The sequence below is a fragment of the Carassius gibelio genome, chromosome B12 (genome assembly GCF_023724105.1).
Source record: "Carassius gibelio isolate Cgi1373 ecotype wild population from Czech Republic chromosome B12, carGib1.2-hapl.c, whole genome shotgun sequence".
Classification (NCBI taxonomy): domain Eukaryota; kingdom Metazoa; phylum Chordata; class Actinopteri; order Cypriniformes; family Cyprinidae; genus Carassius; species Carassius gibelio.
In genome coordinates this window covers 20,284,374-20,306,203 of record NC_068407.1, presented here as the reverse complement: position 1 = coordinate 20,306,203, position 21,830 = coordinate 20,284,374, and the positions used below count along the sequence as shown (strand labels likewise).

General features: G+C 35.6%; 2 protein-coding genes across 2 annotated transcripts in view; one reads left to right on the top strand and one right to left on the bottom strand.

Annotated features, from left to right (window-relative positions):
* The window catches only part of abcc3 (ATP-binding cassette, sub-family C (CFTR/MRP), member 3), a 217,967-nt gene that overhangs the window by 65,920 nt on the left and 130,217 nt on the right, over positions 1-21,830 (bottom strand). The gene's annotated exons all lie outside the window — the stretch shown is intronic.
* radil2b (Ras association and DIL domains 2b) overlaps positions 1-21,830 on the top strand; it is a 36,703-nt gene that overhangs the window by 3,745 nt on the left and 11,128 nt on the right. The window contains exons 3-8 of the mRNA XM_052570624.1: positions 3,113-3,345; positions 4,302-4,633; positions 6,788-7,387; positions 9,571-9,608; positions 9,722-9,900; positions 9,983-10,095. Coding sequence (XP_052426584.1) covers positions 3,113-3,345; positions 4,302-4,633; positions 6,788-7,387; positions 9,571-9,608; positions 9,722-9,900; positions 9,983-10,095 — 1,495 coding nt within the window. The remainder of the gene's footprint in view (positions 1-3,112; positions 3,346-4,301; positions 4,634-6,787; positions 7,388-9,570; positions 9,609-9,721; positions 9,901-9,982; positions 10,096-21,830) is intronic.

Genomic DNA, 21,830 nt, shown 5'->3' with positions numbered 1-21,830 from the left:
CTAGTATCATGCATTCTTTTTTAAAACACTTTCATGCTGGTAAGGTTAATAAAAAAATAAAGAAATAACATTTTGAACAAAATCTGCAAAAAAAGACTATGAATTGGATTCAGAATGATAATCAAAACATAGATGGAGTCGATCAACACCCCAGAGCTTGACTGTAATTAAAACCCTCTTCATTGGTCGACATTTTATTCCACAACTTTACAGTTTTGATGCTGTTTAATGTCAAATGATCATGTTACATGTGTTAGTATCTGTTTCTTTTTCTTCTTCACCTGTGATTTTTGGAAATTATGTGCAGAAAATGTGTACTAGCGCCCTCTACTGTATAACAATGAAAACACAGATTCTAGGAGCACAAGTACAGCTCAAATATATTTAGGCTTTTTGTAAGTATGAGTCAAGTATACTTTAATGTCATTTTAAGTATATTTCTGAGGAGTTACATAAAGCCCATTTCTGAAAAGTACATAAAAATAAACTAAAAGCATACTTTCCTTTTTGAGCTTAGACATTCAAATGCACTATCCGAACTTAAATTATTGTAATTCATGAATGCTTTGGAATAACAGACCTAAGGTTATCGATTTGTAAGTTTACTGAGAAGCAAATGCACTGCACTAAACATTTTATGTTTTGCACACAAAAATATATAAAAAAGATAGTATGCACACGAAATTCAAAGCCATATATCAAACCAAGTTGTATTCCAAATTTGAAGTTGATACCACAAAAAATGAGGTTCCTGTACGTTTTGTTTAGCCATTTTAATTTTGTTTAACTTCACAGATTCCTGTGTTGAAGTGTTGTTCTGTCACAACATTTCCAGCTAGCTTTTTCACTACTTTTTTAAAATGTTTAATAAATCTTCTTAAAGTCATGTTCTGTACAAATCATTCTTATAACTTAATTCACTCATAATGTTTAGAGAAAACATTCTGAGATCAACATTCTCTGAACATCCTTGTGTTGTTTTACTTGAACATTTAAAAAAATGATAATTAAATCATTGAATAAACACAGCAATAAAAAAAAAAATATTTATAGAAAATTTGAAAAATTAAGGGTAAAATAATGTTACATTTTGTGTGTTAAAAATAAAGTGAGTGGAATGATTTAAGAAACATTTGAGTAACATTTCTACAATGTTATGATCACCACAAGAAAACTGTCTGATCAGAGTAATTTAAGTACAGTTTCCTTGGTAATGCATTATCTCATTTCAAAAAGGTTTTCATCACAGTATTTAAAGGGGTCATGTGATGCGATTTCAATATTTCCTTTCACTTAGGAGTGTTACAAGCTTTTGGTTCATGAAGAAGATTGCAAAGACTAAAGAGAATTTTATATATTATAAATTTAAGATTGTCCAAACCCCCCTAAAACGCCTCGTTTTAACTCATTCCCACATCTCTACAAGACTATGTGGTAAGATTTGCATAATGCCACCCAGATGTTCAAGCAAAGAAAGATGGCATAACGTTTATTCTCTCCGTTGCCGTCTGTGCCATGTTGTGGAGTCGCTGTGTGTTTCGTTGTGAAAGCGAAAATACTTTGTTTGGCCTTCCAAAAGAGGACAAGACTAGAAATCAGTTGAGTTGAGTTTCAACACTTTTCCAGAACAGTTCAACCCTAATATTCAGATGTGTGCAGTGCATTTTATGCAACTAGACTGTTTCTATAAAGTTGCGCAGTTCAAACTTTGCAAGGGTAATCTGGCGCTTCTGACTCACAGCTTGTAAGTAAGTTTTTTTATATTTAAATAATTTGCCAATGATGATTCAAACGCGTGTTTTGAGCAGAGTAGAGCTTGTTTGTTGTTTCTCAGATCACAAATGCACAAATGTTTTACAGTATGTTTACGCGGCGTGATATGCAATTCAATGCTTATCGAGTCTCCAGTACGCACTAATCTGTAAATTACTTTAATTATTTGGTTTATAAACATGCCTTAAACTCCCTCTGACGGTTCTAGCGAGAAATCAGTATTATAGTAATTAAGTATTTGTTTAGTTATCACAAAAAAATGGATGCAGCCATCGAATGTTGAGGGGCGTAACATTTTCATCACATGCTTGAGGCATTCAGCCAATCACAACACACGGGAAAGCTGGCCAATCAGAGCACACCTCGCTTTTCCAGAGCGATGAGTTTAGTAAAATCGAGGGCGTAGGGGAGAAACAATAATGTACATTAAATGGAAAATAATGTGTCTTTTGAACCTGCATAAACACATTGCATTAGACCAAATACACAAAATAATGTTCTTTTTGGCAGCATCATATGACCCCTTTAAACTTTCAAAGGATACCTAATTTATGATGATTGCTAAAATATGTAATAGGGAAAATGCACCAAGTGTTCTAACAGCAACAGTTAATAAAAGGTTTTCAGTGTAAAAGCTAAAAGACTTACATAGCTGTAAATGCGGTTCAACTATATTCAGGTATGTGTGAAATAATGTTTAAATTCGTCTTATAATATTTTGTCAATATTTAAAAATCATAATGCGGTTTCTATCTGAACAAAAAGCCAAGATGATTTTCTTAAGGCTCTGGATTTCAGTAAATGCACAAAACGGCCTTTGTGCACATTGGTTAAAGTCCATTGTAACGGCAGGAGAAGTTTTCATACCAAATGTCTCGGTTGGTTTGGAGAAGTTTAAAATTCAAGGCAAAATGAATTCCTCGGTGAAGCCACTTTGGATCAAATGCTGCGTCAGCACTCAGAAACTGAAACTCTCCTTTCTTTCCCAATCCTACAGCTAGAGTGTGTGCCTGGACGTTTTCTTAGTTTGTAATGTTTTACCGTAACTGTTTTCAACATTGATAATAATCAGAAATGTTTCTTGAGCAGTAAATCATCATATTTTCATGATTTCTGAAGATCATGTGACACTGAAGACTGGAGGAATGATGCAGAAAATACAGCTTTGATCACAGAAATACATTACATTGACTATATTTGAATAAATAAATGCAGCTTTAGAGTTCTTTAAATAACATTAAGAAAACTAAGTGACCCCAAACATTTGTACAGTAGTGTGAATATATATCCTAGCATTTCATACATATCAGTCATCCTGCTGTTTGTATTTTTATTTCAGATACTCCCTGAGCAAAGAAGACACTGATGACTACGTGTTGTGTGATGTGATCGGCTGTATTGGAAACCAGTGCTGGAGGACTGAATGTGTTCGTGTGGTGGGAGACAATGAGAAGCCACTGCTGCTGCAATCGCTCTGGAAACCCAAAGAAGGATTCGCTCGACGCTTTGAGATCCAGCGCAAAGCCACAGTAGAAGAAAACAACTCTAAAGACCAGGACACTGTGACCGCTGGTACATGATTCCTCATGCATAATCACATTTTCATTAAAGATACATATAAAAACCAAACATTTTGACCAGTTTACTGTTTTCATATTAGTATATGTGCTTTTTCTTCCTGCCTACAGACAATTTTGAGCATTTAGCAAGACAAGAAACCAGAGTATTGCAGCACTGTATTTATATTCCTCCATTTAATTTGGCAATTTGCTCATTTTGGTTTCTTGAACTCGAAAAACCTGCTACAGAATGTTCAGCTTTTAAAATGTATTGGTGTATTCTAATATTTGCATACTGAATTTCAATTTGCAGTCTTTCTTGCACCTATTTGCATATAAACTATGATTGGTCTTGCATTTAAATAAAGGATTAGTTTACCCAAAAATTAAAATTTGCTGAAAAATTACACACCCTCGGGTGAGTTTCTGATTTGGAGATATATAGCATTGCATCAGTGTCTCAGCAGTGGATGCTCTGCAGTGAATGGGTGCCGTCAGAATGAGACTCCAAACAGCTGATAAAAACATCACAATAATTCATAATAATCCACAGTACTCCAGTCCATCAGTTAACATCTGGAGAAGCTTATTTTGATGTTTCTTATTCTGATGGCACCCATTCACTTTCATCATCAGATTTGGACAAATGTAGCATTGCATCACTCGCTCACCAATGGATCCTCTGCAGTGAATGGGTGCCGTTAGAATGAGAGTCCAAAAAGCTGATAAAAACATCACAATAATCTTCTCCAGATGTTAACTGATGTACTGGTGAGGATTACTCTAATGTTTTTATCAGCTGTTTGGACTCTCTTTCCGACGGCACCCATTCACTGCAGAGCATCCATTGCTGAGCTAGTGATACAATGCAACATTTCTCCAAATCTGATGAAGAAACAAACTCATCTTCTACATCTTGGATGGCCTGATGGTGAATAAATTGTAGGCTGAACTATTCCTTTAACACAGGAATAAACGCACAGGCACGTAAGCTGCAGAAGACGCGCTGCAGAGGGAAATCCGTGCCGCTGGACGTATGCATGAGCGATGACGCAGTGGATGGCAGACACAATCTGTTTAAGAGTCTCAGTGATTCAGATCTGACAGCTGAAGCTCAAAGCACCTGTACGGAGCGAACGCAAGAGGAGGATCCAGAGGCCGAGGCCGACAAAGCGACACAGTGTCCTGCTAATGAACGGGAGGAGACGGAGAGCAGCGATGACAGCGCCACACAGTATTCCATTCACCCGCCTCTGGACTTCCCATACTTCCTGCTTCTGCAAGGCTTCAGTTACAGACAGGTAGGACAGACTCACACTATATCTGTGCTGCTGCTCCTCCGTCTCGCTCACTTCACCGGGGCATCTGTATTCCTCCAGCCCAAACACACCAACACTGTTTCTGGTATTCAGTGGCATGAATGCAGAATATTTAAGTTGGCTTGGCAAAGTCAATTTACTGATCTACTGTCTAACCTCCAAGAGCTTTCAAAATACAACCACCGAACTCAGCTCTGAGTCGGGTTGCTACATTATAATGTCAGTTATAATCATCAAAATTAAAAGAAAAAAAACATTTGAAATATATCAGTCTGTGTGTAATGAATGAATATAATAAACAAGTTTCACTTTTTGAATGAAGCTAGTGAAATCAACTTTTTGATGATATTCTAATTATATGACCAGCACCTGTATTTAAATGTACTAAATTGCAAAATATCATTAAATCAGATACTTCATAAATTAAAAAAACTAAATCATCAAAGATTTCGATACATAACATTCAAGTTTATCAGAAATTCTTATTAGTGCATTCAGCAGTAAATTAGATGAAGTTAAGTTCTAAACACACTTATGTTTACTTGATATTAATTTAAACTATTAATTATTTCCATTTAGTTATAAATAGAATTTATGCTGAATATGCTGAAAACATATTCATTTAAAGTATATTATTTCCAAAACTCTTTTTAAAAGCTTGTTAAAGAGTACTTCTTTTTCACAAGGGGTTATTCACCACAATTCCAGTTTTTATAGTAATTGGAGACTTCAGCATGATGTCTTATGTTTTTAGACATAAACCAGTGATGTTAAACTACAGAATTGCAGGGATTTTCAGATTTGGGTTGTTTTAGGAAAATAATTCAGTGGGTGATCAGAAGTGACAATCTTACAATCACAAAGATTCACTCACTGTACACTGAATAATACAACACAGGTGACGTCAATGAACCGTGGAAAAAAAGGATCCCACATCCCTTCGATTTAATCTGAAAATAACAGAGTGTGCCAAACAGAGGAAAGATGGCATGAAAAATGAACACGTATGCAAAAACAGGCCTAGTGTTCATGCTGGACAGGAAGTGGAGTGTCCAAAGGGTGGATGCACTTCCTGCCAGATTAGCTGTGTGTGACGACAACCGTGACTGATCAAACACACACGTGCGCACACACAGTATATACATCTACGTGTTAACTTCACACACGTGTAATGATTGTTATTACACTCTCTGTCCTGTTCCTCAGAGTTACACCTTGGCATTGATTGTGCCACGCGCTACTATTAAAAAAACATGAATATTCAAACTGTGGACATTACTAATGATACTTTAATCATTTGATAAGTATAAATAATATTATATAAAACAATCTCAATGAAACAATTTATTATTAACACATGAAATGGAAAACTGTAAAAAGTTTTCATTATTGTTTATAATTTATTATTATTATTATTATTATTATTATTATTATTAATTATAGTTATTTTAAAATGGCAATAATAACATTCTAGATGTTTTTGAATTTTTTTTTTTACTTTATATGTATAATACTGCATAAAATGGTTCACTGTAAAAATGATTTCATTATTATTTATTATATCTTATTTATTATTACTATTATTTTGTATATATATACATATATATAAAATCAGTTTATTTAAACCTGTATTTAAATTTTACACTATAAAATGTTTATTTATACACTATAAAATTATTTATAATATCTTAATAATAATAATAATAATAATTACATTGTTTTCTGTATTAACATTTAACTCTTAACATTTTAATTTAATTTATTTATTTAACTCTGATTAACATAAATGTTTACTTGATTTTCGCTTCGTTTGAATTTTCTTTATCAGTAATAAAATTAAAGTGGTTCAAAAAGTGCAATAAAAGGCTATAACTTTTTTATTTTTATTATTTATTTATTTACTTACCCTTTTACAATTTACACATTTAAGACAGCAATTAAGCTTTAGATTTTTAGTGGGTTGACACTAAAGCATGAGCAATCTAAGGATTGTTTACTTGTTAGTGTTTTGTTCAGTTTTCAGGATTCCTGAAATATCATGTTTTACAGTTCGATAAGTGGATCAGAGTCCAAATGATTATAGTTTCTTGTCATGTTGACATACTAAGAACATCTTGCGTTTCATGCCCTCTTCAGGATTTTGTCATCTATGCCCTGATCAACAGCTGCACAGTATTCGGACGCCACGATGAACAATCTCACAGTGAGACTGAGACTGATGTCGATCGCATGAATCTCTGGGCTCCCGATCTTCTGCCCGATCACTGCAGCGTCACTCGGGCGTCAGTGACCCGACTGAAACCCCTCAACAGAGCCAAGGTGAAGAGGAACGGAGCCATCATCAAGCACGAGGTGGAGCTGCAGTCAGGAGACATCATCGTTCTGGGCGATCATTACCTCTTCATGTATAAAGACCCCGCCGTTCCAAAGGTCGCGACCCCTGCAGAAGTGGCTCGGACGAGCAGACGGCCTCCTCTCTGTAAATCGTGCGTGAGAGCGAGATCCTGCTTCAGAGACGTGGATGGAGCAGAGCTGCTTCTGTCGTATGACGTGGAGCATGAGTCCAGGGTCCTGAAGGAGATCTTCGGCGTGGTTGAGCGGGATCCGGCCGCACACAAACTGACCGCGGCCTTCCTGCTGTGTTTGTGTCTCCAGCAGTCCGCCGCTCACTTCTCAATGCCGGCTCTCCGGCGACTGCTGCTACAGATTGCCAACGAGCTGCAGACCATCGTATGGGTGAGTTTACTGAGTCATTTCATTTGTCTTTCGGCCAGAGGTTGAGAGGAAACGCAACCACAATATAACCAGAATATGATTAAAGGGACAGTTCACCCAGATTCTGTTGTGATTTACTCACCCTTGAGTTGATCCAAAATTTTATACGTTTCTTTCTTCTGTTGAACACAAAAAAGATATTCTGATGAACGTTGGTAAGTCACTGACTTCAGTAATATGGAAAAAACACAGTGGAAGTGAATGGCTACCAATAACTTCTTCAAAAATAATATTTTTTTATGTTCAACAGAACTGAATAAATTAATATCTACTGAATATATACAGTAGTCTTAATGATAATGATTATCATTTTTTTTTTCAAGGTAATTGATTCAAAGTTTTTTTCAGTAAATGAAGAATATGTAAAAGCTTGGAAATAAGCTCATGTTTTACTCACCCTTGAGGCCCGATGACTTTCCTCTTTCAGATGAATCCAATAGAAAGTTACCGTATTTTCCGGACTATAAGTCGCACTTTTTTTCATAGTTTGGCTGGTCCTGCGACTTATAGTCAGGTGCGACTTATTTATCAAAATTAATTTGACATGAACCAAGAGAAATGAACTAAGAGACATGAACCAAGAGAAAACATTACCGTCTCCAGACACCAGAGGGCGCTCTATGCTGCTCAGTTCTCCTGTAGTCTACACTGAACACATAGAGCGCCCTCTGGCGGCTGGAGACGGTAATGTTTTCTCTTGGTTCTAAATAAATGCAGCTTATAGTCCAGTGCGACTTATATGTTTTTTTTCCTCATCATGACATATTTTTGGACTGATGTGACTTATACTCAGGTGCGACTAATAGTCTGAAAAATACGGTATATTAAAATTTGTCCTGGCTCTTCCAAGCTTTATAATAGCACTGGACGGGTGTTTTTGTTCAGCAGTCCAAAAGAAGTGCAATAAAGCGTGCACATACGTAATAAAACATGCCTCACATGGCTCTGGTGTTAATAAAGGCCCCCTGCAGCAAATTGATGCATTTTTATAAGAAAAATATCCATACTTAAAACATCATAAGCACTTTTTTCTGACTTCTGTTGACTGTTATATGTACAAGACGCTCGAAACACATTTTATCATGGATTATTGTTCAACTGTAGTTGTGATTACTTCCTAAATCAAAAAGTGTGTGAATCAAACGAATCAGTTGAGTGAATAATACAGCGACTCACTCATAAAGACCGCCACACTGAATCAAAGCTTTGAAAGAATCAGTTGAGTTACTGACTCATTCACTCGTAAAGACTCGCTCGCTGCCACCTACTGGCGTAATGATGGAACATACAGAAGAAGTCCAGCAGATTAAAGTGATAATGAAATTAAAATCTTTGACTTGCTCTCTTGTTATTCCAAACCTGAGTTTTTTTCTTCTGTGAAATTAATTGAATAGTGTTTCATTCCCATTGACTTCCATAGTGTGGACATAAAATGCAATGGAAGCCAATGGCAACCGAAACTTATTTTCTTACAGAACCAAAATTATACTTAATGATATGCAAATGAAATAAAGTCAAATGGGCTTTGAATGACATGAGAGTGAGCAAATGATCACTGATGAACTATCACTTTGAAATGCACTTCTTATATAGTGTACGAGTCAAGCATAATGACTTTTATAATGTTTTAACATCCTTTTAGAAACTTAACCCTTTAACTGTCACTATACGGGACGCCTACATTTACTTCACTATGTAACAATGAAATCTAATCTAATCTTGGCAAACTATATATCGTTGGAAAGGTTTAAGACTCCCAAAAATATATTTCACCAATGTTTTTTGTTAAAAATGATGTAGGAAAAATAATAAATTAATTTATGACAAGAGTGCACCCTCAGAAATCTGAATTATAACAGGTGTTATAACATCACATTTTAGAAATCATCAGAAATTATATATCAACTGAAAACGTAAAATCTCAAAATGCATCCTTTGAAACCCATTTTAAAATCAGACATTGCATTACCATGTAAATGGTACATCAATATCATGTTACAAAATGTTTTCGGTCATGAATTATAAAAATTTAAGTTTGGATCGTGCACTACAAAGTCTATGTCCAAAAATGTGAGTGACAGTTAAGGGGTTAAATGCTTCGTCCTCCGTTGTAACTGCACTGTATCTTTTATACTTTAATACAGGAAAAGGCAAAGGAACTCGCAGCCTTGCAGCCTGAAATGTAAGATCAGGAACTCGTTTCTCATCATTTCCTAAGCAGAGGAATTTAAATTCAAAGTCTTAGACACGGCGTACATTAAAACCAGATTTTCCTCGCTCTCCTGACGCAAGCAGAAGTGAGTCAGACGCGGCAGACTGGGCTTCTGGTGCTGACAGACTGATCCGAGGTCTGGAGCCGCTGGTCCTCTGGATGTCCAACTCCATCCAGATCCTGCACTTCATCCACCAGGAGGTTCCTCGCCTGCTGCACGGAGTCTCTCAGGAGGAGGAGGAGGAGGAGGAAGACTGCATTGGTGAATCAGTCAGGGCTGATGTCAGTCAAGTGATGTATGTGTTCAGATTCAGTATCTTTGTGTGTGTGTGGTTCTGTTCCAGCGGTGCTGGAGCTGCGGCTCTCCTCCGTGCGCTCGGCCAGTGAGGAGGCCATGACGGTCCTGGAGGAGGTCCTGATGTTCACCTTCCAGCAGTGTGTCTACTATCTCACCAAGGTCAGGCCTTCTGCATGCTTCAGCCAAAACTGAGCAGTCTGTCATCAGTTATTCAAAAAGTGGTTTGACCTTATTTCTTCTGCGGAAAAAAGATTTCTTTCAGTTTCATTGGTTTAACAATTTAATAAAATTTTAGGTAAAGTTTTGGGAATTATTTAGTGTGTTTTTGACATTTTTACTAGTTTCAGTTATTTTAATACGTCAGTTTAACAACTGATATATTTAAACATCAGTTTATACATAAGCCGTACTTGTGACCAGTAGTGTTTTATTATTATTGTGATACTTTTTCTTAATTTTAGTGAAAGTTTTTGTTGTGTTTATTTTTATTTTGGTTTAAGTTATTTTATTACATTAATTTAAGACAAAGAACCACACAGATGCTACATTAGTAGTACTTGTAACTAGTTTTATTTTAGTAATATTTTTAGACACTATAATAGATACTATTAACACACACACACACACACACACATATATATATATATATATATATTTATTTATTCATTCATTCATTCATTCATTTATTTATTTATTTATTTTTACTTTTAGTTAAAGGGTTAGTAAAAGTTAGTAGCGTTGTGTTGTCATTTTTTATATGTATTTTGTTTTTTATTTAATAATAAAGATGTCATTTTTATTTCGTTTTATTTCAGTTTTCATTATTTTGGTTCATCAGTTTCACTCAGAGAACACTAAAGAAGATACATACTTGAGACTGGTGTTATTTTAGTTTATTTTTTTTATTTTTCATTAATATTTAGAATTGTATTATTTATATTTTCTGTTTTCATTTTAAAGTTTCAGTTATTTTTGTGATATACTTTATATATATATAATGAACAGTCTGTATAATTTTTTTTATTCCATTATCATTTCAGTTTAGCATCTGTTTAGCACAAAAGACATTTTGAAGAATTTCTTAGCAGTTTATTAAATATACAATTGCAGACAGAGATTGGTTAAAGTGATGACAAAAAGAAGTAGCGACATATTGTGACACATTCAAGGACATCTGATTGTTGATTGGATATTGAGATGTGGGCGTGGCTCTCAAGCACCTATTCAGATCAGGAGTGAGCTTGTGGGGGCGGAGCTTAAGGGCACTGTATGCTTGGAGAAATCCTTTTTTTTCAGAGAGAAGACTGAGGTTTCACTGGAATATCCAGCTCAAAAAAAAAAAAGTAACATAATATACACGGAAAAACCGTTCACAATAAGGTATATAAAATGCATGTTGAAAATAGATTTATCTACAATATCCATCGATGTAATTGGTGAAATGTGGCACAATGTTTGAGTGAATTCAAATTCAAGTCAATGCAGTGAAAAGGGAGTCAAAATCTCTCTTTACACCACAAATGTTACCATATATGTCACGTATTTGATGGAAATACAGATTGTACTAAAGAAAAGTACTGGGACTCTAGCTTTAGCTCACGAGCCGGTTTGAATGAAGAATAGCAAACACAGGTCAGAAACTGTGGCTTTGTGAACGGATCTCAAGTGCTTCCAGATGTCTTCGCTGCATCTGACCTTGATGGAGCTCTTTGGCTCATGGACATAAATGAATGAATCTAGTGCATCACAGATACAGGACGTGTATGAGATCTTCAGATCATTTTCATTACTCTTTGTGCTTTTCTTAAATTTGCAGTTGTTTTTTCTGAATTTAAAATTTTCATTTTAGTTACTTTTTTAGTCATTTTGTTGAGCTAGCAACATGCTAGTCTCTTGGTAACAGGCTAACAACATACCAGTCACTTGCTAATCATGCTAACAACATGCTACAGACATGCTAGTCACTTGCTAATCATGATAATAACTTGCTAGTCATTTGCTAGTCATGCTAACAACATGCTAGGTACATGCTAGGCACTTGCTTATCATGCTGGAAACTTGCTAATAACATGCTAGTCACTTGATAGTCATGCTAACAACATGCTAGAGACATGTTAGTCACTGGCTAATCATGCTGGAAACATGCTAGTGAAATGCTAGCAACTTGCTAATCATGCTAATGACATGCTAATCACTTGCTAGTCATGATACCAACATGCTAGAGACTAGAGCTGAAGATCTTTGTCTGAACCCGACAGGTTCGGTCGGGTTCAGGCTTAATTTATATAATTTTACTCGGGCTCGGGCTTCCGCTCCGCCTTGCAAGGTAAATGAGCAGTCATGTGATGTGTTTTGATTAGTGCGTGAAAGCTGTCTACAATGGATTCAATAATTTTCCTCCACAAAAACATGTAGGCCTAGCCTAATCTTGGTGAGTAAAGGTTTTTCAAATTATAACTAAATATTAATTGAGTCTTAAATGCATAATGTAGACAGAGTATATAGGCTAATGTTTGCATTATTATTTTATTTAATGTCAGCTGCTAGTGGTGAAGCAAATCCGGCGGAGCCTTTATCTTAATTTCATTATTGCCAAATACCCATCTTAATTTAGAATTTAGCTTAATTTAATTTGTCAAGAAATGTGTTGGCCTATTTACAGGCTAAATGAGCCTATGCCTAGGACTATTTCGAGTGCTGAGATGTTACGATGTCACAGAGGACTTATTTTATTTCTTTGTTCCAACTTCCAAATGGTCTATAACATACGCTAGTTATGGAAAAATTATGTTAAAACATGTATAAATGACTCATTCTTGACAAGAGGCAAAAGAGCTGTGTGCGTGCGCACATTAGAATAATGTCAGGCTGTAAACGGGTTCGGGCTTTTAAAAAGCTGTCAAACAAAATGTACTTGTCAGGCTCGGGCCGAAATTTGTCGGGCTCGGGTCCTGTTGTGCCTAACTTTTAAGGCCCGAATACAGCTCTACTAAAAACATGCTAGTTACTTGCTAGTCATACTAACAACATGCTAGAGACATGCTAGTCATGCTAACAACATGCTAGTGACATCACTGGCTAATCATGCTGGAAACATGGTAGTGAAAAGCTAGCAACTTGCTAATCATGCTGATGACATGCTAGTCACTTGCTAGTCATGATACCAACATGCTAGTGACATGATAATCATGCTGGAAACAATTTAACAACATGATAGTCACTTGCTAATCATGCTGGAAACTTGCTAGTGACATGCTAGCAACTTGCTAATCATGTTGGTAACATGCTAGTGACATGCTAGCAACTTGCTAATCATATTGGTAACATGCTAGTGACATGCTAACAACTTGCTAATCATGCTAATGAAATGCTAGTCATGATACCAACAGGCTAGTGACATGATAATCATGCTGGAAACATGCTAGCGACATACTAGTCACTTGCTAATCATGCTAGCAACATGCTACTATAAAATGTATTATCTATTTATTTATCTATCTGTCTATTTATCTTTTTATTTTCCTGATAGGTTGTATCGGCATAAAACTTTCAAACTAATTTAATATAGTTCAAACTGAAAACCCTCAAACTTTAAGCTTTTAAAACTACTTCAAACTTTCTGGCTAGGCTTTTTCAAGCCAACTTAAAGTTTGTCAAAAAACTTTACTATATATTTATTTGTACCTTATTATATACTATATTAATAGTATTATTACTATTATTACTATTATTATTAATAGTGTAGGGGAATATACAGTTAAAACCCAAGGACCAGATATGTCGCAATGAAGACCAGGACTCAGAGATGAGTTCAATTAATAATAATAATTTTACTTGAAGAAAATAGTTTGCAATTTCATCAGCAGAAGTCAGCTTCAACACTCTCGAAGGAGTTCGCAGGCCGCCCCCCAGTACAATACAAAATCAACCACAGTTATACCCTGACAGAGGATACTAATTGCGTCAATACATGAGTCAACAAAATTCTGATTGGTTCCAAAACATAGATAAAACTCTCCAAAGACGTATATCTGATACGCTGGACACTGGCAGTTGATCGTTTGTCCTGGGACTGTCTGAGCTTCTCCCTGTACAGACAGATACTAACACACATACACAGAGAGCGTATCTAAAATTCAAGGCTTTCTAGCACTGGCAAGTGTCTTATCATTACGGTTGGATACACACACATAATATGTGGACATTAATCTTGAGGAAAAGAAATACAGCACACATAAGGTTACACATTTCACTCTTGCTATAACTTGATTAATAGTCAAACAAGAAATCATGTAATAATATAATATAATATCAGTATGAAGCAGACATGGGGACTTGGTCCCATCTCTGGTATGAAGGATATGGTAACTCGACATCCACTCCTTCAGTCCCCCGTTTTAGATCAATGTGGGGTCTAATACCCCACATCTGGTCTAATAAATGAGGTCAGGTGTAGTTGTGATGCATGCTAAGAATGCAGACTGTTGGTCAACTTAAACATGTGCATACTTAAAATCTCTGGTACTGGCTGACATTTCTAGTAATAAACACATTATTTTGTACAAAATACTTCCCATATACATTCTTATTTCCCATATACATTAATCTACTTACTTAATCCCACAATATCGCCACTTGCACTAGTCTTTCTTCACATAATGTCTTTTCCAGTGAATCATTCTGTGTGTCCCTCTACCTGGAAAAGTGTCCTCACTTTCATCAACATATCTTTGTAAATACCTCTCTTCCTACTACAGCTACTTCACACTTACCCTCTAAAACCAAACATTTATCCAACAGCCTTAAGACTAAATTTGCATATTCATTAACCAGATTTAACAAATCATTAAAGAAAAACGCATACACTATAACCAATTCAAAAAAAAAAAAAAAAAAAAAAAAAAAAAAAAAAAAAAAAAAAAAAAAAAATTAACCCATAAGAAGGATATTTGTCTTATTTGTTTTCTTTTAACATATCTTATACAACTATGATGAATTTGAGTTAATTTGGTCATATAGTAAAATAAACTCATTACAATAAACATATATATATTATTCTCTGGAAGCTGGGCTAAATGAATAACCACTGTTATTGCATTCCTGACATATGTCAGACCCTCAGTCACCTCACAGATACCAAATACAGACATTGCTTATAACCTAAATCCCAGTAGAGATACCCTTATTTTATGAAAATCTATCATTTTCCCGATCAATGGTACAATTATAGAGATTGAATATCCATTTTACCCTTTCATTCCAAACTTGGTGTTAAAAACACAAAAATAATCAAACCAAAAATAAGTAAGATCAATATTGAGCCATCTTTAAAAATAAAAATAATCATAATCATTATTTCCTCGAAAACCTAGAGCAGTTCCTAGTTTATTACTTAATAGCTCTTTTATTAAGCTTTACTTTCACCGCAAATCCATTTGCAGTCATCATAGTTCACATGCTGTTTACACATACATGAACCATAAACCTTGTCATTGTTAACACATTTGGTTAAAATTACATTTTAAGTATCGAAGTGTCTAACTTTTAAAATACAACTAACCGATCCACTTATTGTCATGCATGTATTTATTTTATACCATGACATTACTGTTAACCATACTCATTGCCTTATTATTACCTTTTTTTTTTTTAAATGCAAATCTTGTCAATTATCATACCATATTACTGTACTCAGACTATATTAGCGACACATTCAGAAGCAAATCCTCAATACTTAGTATAAAGTCAATTTAGTTCTCACTGTTTTGTCAGTGATAAATGCTTACAGGTCAGCTACTTGATCAATGTCTTAAAATCCCTCGTTCATGTTTGTCATTTGGCAGTGATATTAATTTACTCAAAATTATTATAAACTGAAAAAGAGCAGACAGATTTCCCAATATTATTACTAAATGAACAATACTATTACTTAGTTCTAGTACTAAGGAGACATCATCAGTTTCTGTAAATCTGTATTGAAACAGTATACATTATCAAAAAGACCTGTCAGTGTTCACAATATTAATTTGACTTGACAAGTGTTCATAAGCAGCTCCATAGAGCCTATTACAATTGTGTTGTTTAAACAAAATTTATTATTATAATTTTTTTTTGCTGTGCTATTTCAATTAATTCAAACCTCTTGTTATGGATTTGCTCCATTAAGGGGCTATCCACACGTTTTTGTTCAACTTATCTCTGTTCTACATAAACCACTACATAAAGCTTTTGCACTATATTACACAATCAGGATTCACTCCTTTGTTTTCCCACCAGGCTTCTTTATGTGAGGGTGCTCTCTGGATAATTTGGATAGTGACGTAGCCAATCTGTCACTGTTTTTCTGCCGTCAAGTCTAAAATATTTACCTTCACCATTCAAACAACAATTTAGACCCTCATTTAAATTTAGGCATGGATTTTAAACCCATTTTGGACGGCAAACTTAAATTTCACAAATCCAATCATATAAACACTCTTTAACATATTAATCCAGAGATTGATTTAAATCAGTATTATAAAAGACAAAACAAGTCATTATTACCAGTAGCAGACAGAGCTGGATAACCAATCCACTTAAAGCTCGTCCCATGTTTGGCATTGTCTTTTCATTAGTTTCACTCAGAATTATCGACTTCTGTAAAGTAATTTCACTTAACACATCTGTAATGATAAAACACTCATTCCAGAGGTTAGTGACTCAATTGAAACAAAACAGGAACAGAATTGTCCCCCAATAATATATATATATAGCCATCCTCATGCATGCACATACTTAACACATTAATATTTTAACAGCTCATATTTAAGGTTTTCCTTTTGGTATTAAATCGGAAGGATTTAAACTCAAACATTGTCTGTGCATTTTACCAAGTTTGTACCTAATCTCTTATCTAATCTCAAAGTTTGCCTGTTCATTAATGATTTTTATTTTGAGAAAAATCAGCTGGGTTGTTTTGGTCTTAAAATTATTGCTCTGTTTTGGTTACTCTCTCTTAGCAGGCCAATAATAGAAGAAGAGCACTATCCCTGCCTCCACTCAAGCACTCTCTCTCTCTCTCTCTTACTGTGCAAAATATTATTTATTTATTTATTTTGATAATTTTTGCCAAACTTTAACTTAGACTATAATATAAAATTCATTACAACATATAACCCTAAATTATTCAAATAAGTTAAAAATGTCAAAGTTTCTAGATCTAAAATCTCAGTTTAAACTGTTTAAAATACATAATGCTAGGAACATTTCTTTAAAATTATTTTTACCTTACATGCTTAATTCCCTTAACCTTTGTTATCTAAACCATCTCTTGATTAAGCAGAAGCAGTCTTCATTTTTAGCCACCACCATATCTTGTAATCATCTTATGCCATGCCTAATGACCTGCATGAGGAAAGACTATGATATAGACATATTAGTTCAATATCATTTTAGCCTCATAAGAAATTTTTTGTCTCAAAATAATGGCTGTCATCACATGGTCTCAGACGGTTCTTGAAAGCCCATTGCCATTAACTTTTTATAAATAAGCCTCTTTTCCTCAGGGTGTGATCCACTGGCATAGTTGCATCAAGTTGTGGACGCTTGTCACAACAATCAGTCAAGGAATGCGGTTGCTGGTGATCAGGTCTGGAGGAGCTCACATTTTGAGGCAGATTGCTGTACTTCATACAGTTCCCCTCTTAATGATGCTCTAGGCCTATCAAGCATCTGCTCAACTCCACAACCATCTCACATATAACACCTCCCTTCAGGGCAGGTGCCCAGTGGCGGTGACCCCCTGCCTTAGGTTGTCCCCTATTGGCCAGAAGAGGATCTTACCCGTCATTGAGAAATCACCTCATGCACACTGGTAACCACTCTTTCCCGTTGCAACATCCTCGACAGTCTTCTTCCAGAATCCAGTATTTCCTGCAGCTTAGGAAAGGTGCACTCAAGAACCATGAGAGCCATTGACAGCACCTACTAGTGTTAAAACATTGAAAAATGTTAATCAAACTAATATTTAATCGCTAAACTCAATTGGATACCTCCAAACTATCATGCTGAGATTACTCAGTGAATTTATTTTTCACACCCGTCCATTCATTGTAATTTTCTGTTGCTTCTGTAGCTGCAGCTATCAGGCCCTGTATGATGGTGGAGACTAAAAATAAGACAGATAAGTTACTGGTCATAGAACAAATAGCAATACAACTGTTTAACTATTCAAAATTATTTACATCTATAGCTCAGGGTCTGTATTATGATTTTAAAGACCTCATGTCTCTTCAACAATTGCTCCTAAATTGTTATTCATTATTTTTTATAATCTCTTATTTCTTACATGCATTGGGCAGTTGAACATTCAACTACCAATTGCCCTCTTAATGCATTAAATCTGAACTCTTTTTAGCATGTCCTTTAGCATCTCTGCCTATGATTTGACTGAAACACTGTGCTGTACTATAAATATCTTATCACTTAAACACAAGCTCAGATAACGGCATTTTAGCTTACTTTGAATGAGAGAGAGAGAACTCTGAGGGATTCAGGACTCGTAACAATGCATTTTCATTCATTTTTAACATAATTTCATCGTACTATCATTTTACTCTAGCCCAGTTTAAAACTTGTCAGAAATTATATGCATTTTAAAAATAAACATCTTTATATTTGTATTTTTACTTTATTTTCGCAACTCAAATGTTTCTCAAAGTTCTTTGCAGTCATTGTCATTACTTTTACATCAACTTGTATTTATCCATTCACTTAATTCTGGCCATGGCTTCTGAATTTCAACATTGGTTTTAAATCTGTCAGAGGTTATCTGACCCAGGTATATTACTTTGGGTCTTGCTAGCATGCTGTCTTCAAAGTTACTTTGAAACCCCCTTTTATGTTAGTTGTTTACAACTTTATCATCTCATAAACAAAAAAATATTTTCTTTTCTCTTCTTTTTTCTTTTTTTATGATGCTGCGTGACTACAATTTTGCAATCCAACAATAAAATTACTCTTTTGGCCAAACAAAGTAAATATAGGAATTACATTTTTTTTTTTTACTCAGAACATGTCTCTGGTACTTTCAAAGCTTAAGCCAGAGTCATGGTGGGGGCCAGCATGAGATAAAACAACGGCTTCATTGTAGTCAAAGTAATTTTATCTTTTTTAACAAAACATAAGCTTCTAAGTTTTTCCAAAATGCCACTGCCAATTTGTGTGCCTACAGTTTTTTTTTTTTTTCACTAACCCAGAATTCTGTTCATTATTCCTTGTCAGGACTTTCAACAATTATATAGGAACTGGAACAGGTCTTATGATATCATTCTTTGTCATTTAAATCTTCTATGCACAGAGAATCAGATTAAATCATCACTCAGTTACTTCTGGGATTATTTTTAACAAATCGGCACATACATTTATAAATGTTTATTTCTCAGGTTCTTTCTAAGTTTAAAGCCAATCAAGTTTTTGTTTTAACATTACAATCAGAATTAAAGCTCAGACTGATCATTCTTTAAATGAATTCAGAGAATATATATATATTTTTAAAGTCAGAGCTTCAGAGCCAAACTGTTTACAGCATTTGCTCTCTTCTGTTTCATTATTTCTATCAGGGCTGACCAGGTTACCTAATTTGTCAGTCATATTTCTATCATAAACCAAAAACATATTGAGGCGGCGATCTTACCAACAGCACTTGACTTCTGCGTGATGAAATTGCAAAGTATATTCCAGAATTTCCATATACTGGTCCAATCCAATCAGGGTCATGAAAACTACATTTTAGCTCTTTTGGGGTTGTTCCTGAGGCATCCCAGATCAATCAATACTTTCCCTTTGCATATATCCCTATATTTTTATAGGTGCACATATGAATTATCATTATTTATTTTTAAACACTAATTTTGGATACTCTTTTCCCTAACCACTGACCTGGCCTATTTCTAAGCTCGGGGCGCCCCTGTCTGTAATGGTGGGTGATCGAGAGTTGGAAGAGCGAGATACGACTAGAACCCCCGTCTAGCGTCTTACATTCTTCTCGGGATTTCCCATACCCCTACTTTGGCTTACCCGGCCGTAAATGCACTGCCCTTTATGGCCTCTCGTGCTTTTTGGCTCTCTGTGCTTGACCCAGCACTGCCTATTTACGGCCCTATGTGTCCCTTGTCCCTCGGTGCTTGACCCAGCACTGCCTATTTACGGCCCTATGTGTCCCTTGTCCCTCGGTGCTTGACCCAGCACTGCCTATTTACGGCCCTATGTGTCCCTTGTCCCTCGGTGCTTGACCCAGCACTGCCCTTTACGGGTTCACATGCCTGTTAAGAATGCGTTTTTGTCCCCCCCTGGACTGTGCACACCTAGAAACAAATTTTTACGTCTCTCTCTAAGACCTATAGGTGTGCACCTGTTCCCTCTGTAACTGTACACATCTCTAAATATCTTATATCAAGACCTACCGATGTGTACTTGTACCCCTTATACTCACAAGGTTACTTATTTACAGGTATATTGTGACACCAATTTACCTACTCCACCCTGGAGCTGGTGTCTACCCCCTCACGTCTGAGTGAGTCTATCGTTCCTCCTTCTCTCGACCCCCTCCACTTACAGACAGTTCCTAACCAATAATATTAAATCTAAAATCTTTCCTACCTTGGTTTGATGATTGATCAGGGATGTCACCAAAGAACTATTGCCCGCCGATCCTCCACCATTAACTGTAGGGGAATATACAGTTAAAACCCAAGGACCAGATATGTCGCAATGAAGACCAGGACTCAGAGATGAGTTCAATTAATAATAATAATTTTACTTGAAGAAAATAGTTTGCAATTTCATCAGCAGAAGTCAGCTTCAACACTCTCGAAGGAGTTCGCAGGCCGCCCCCCAGTACAATACAAAATCAACCACAGTTATACCCTGACAGAGGATACTAATTGCGTCAATACATGAGTCAACAAAATTCTGATTGGTTCCAAAACATAGATAAAACTCTCCAAAGACGTATATCTGATACGCTGGACACTGGCAGTTGATCGTTTGTCCTGGGACTGTCTGAGCTTCTCCCTGTACAGACAGATACTAACACACATACACAGAGAGCGTATCTAAAATTCAAGGCTTTCTAGCACTGGCAAGTGTCTTATCATTACGGTTGGATACACACACATAATATGTGGACATTAATCTTGAGGAAAAGAAATACAGCACACATAAGGTTACACATTTCACTCTTGCTATAACTTGATTAATAGTCAAACAAGAAATCATGTAATAATATAATATAATATCAGTATGAAGCAGACATGGGGACTTGGTCCCATCTCTGGTATGAAGGATATGGTAACTCGACATCCACTCCTTCAATAGTATTATTACTATCATTACTATTATTATTAATAGTATTATTACTATCATTACTAATAATAATATTTTACAATTCGTCCTGTATGTTTGATTAAATAAACGCAGCATGAGCAGACGTCTCTCATCCTAGCCCTATGACTCCAAGTCTTGAAATGATTAAAAGTTTCCTCAGTTATATTTCATAAGCTGCAAGTTCGTTTCTCACAGACTTTAATTCAGTGCTCAGACATCCTCGTTTGGCAGAGCCGGGATTTGGGATTGATTTGTATTCTGCATGGGAAAATCTCCCAATGTCTCGCCCTTTGGGAAATGATAATTCATGTTTTTTCGAAGAGATTGTTTGCCGTGGAAAGAGAAGCTGTTTGTATGGGTGTGATGTGATTTAGTGCAATATAACGTCCAACATTTTGATGAGGCTTTTCTGTGGAAAAAGTAAACTGGTTTGTTGGAATGTGAAGCGAATTCACGGCCGACATTTAAATAAAAAAAAAACAAAAAAACAAGCTGGAGGCATTTCATCCATCATCATGCAAACCAATTCA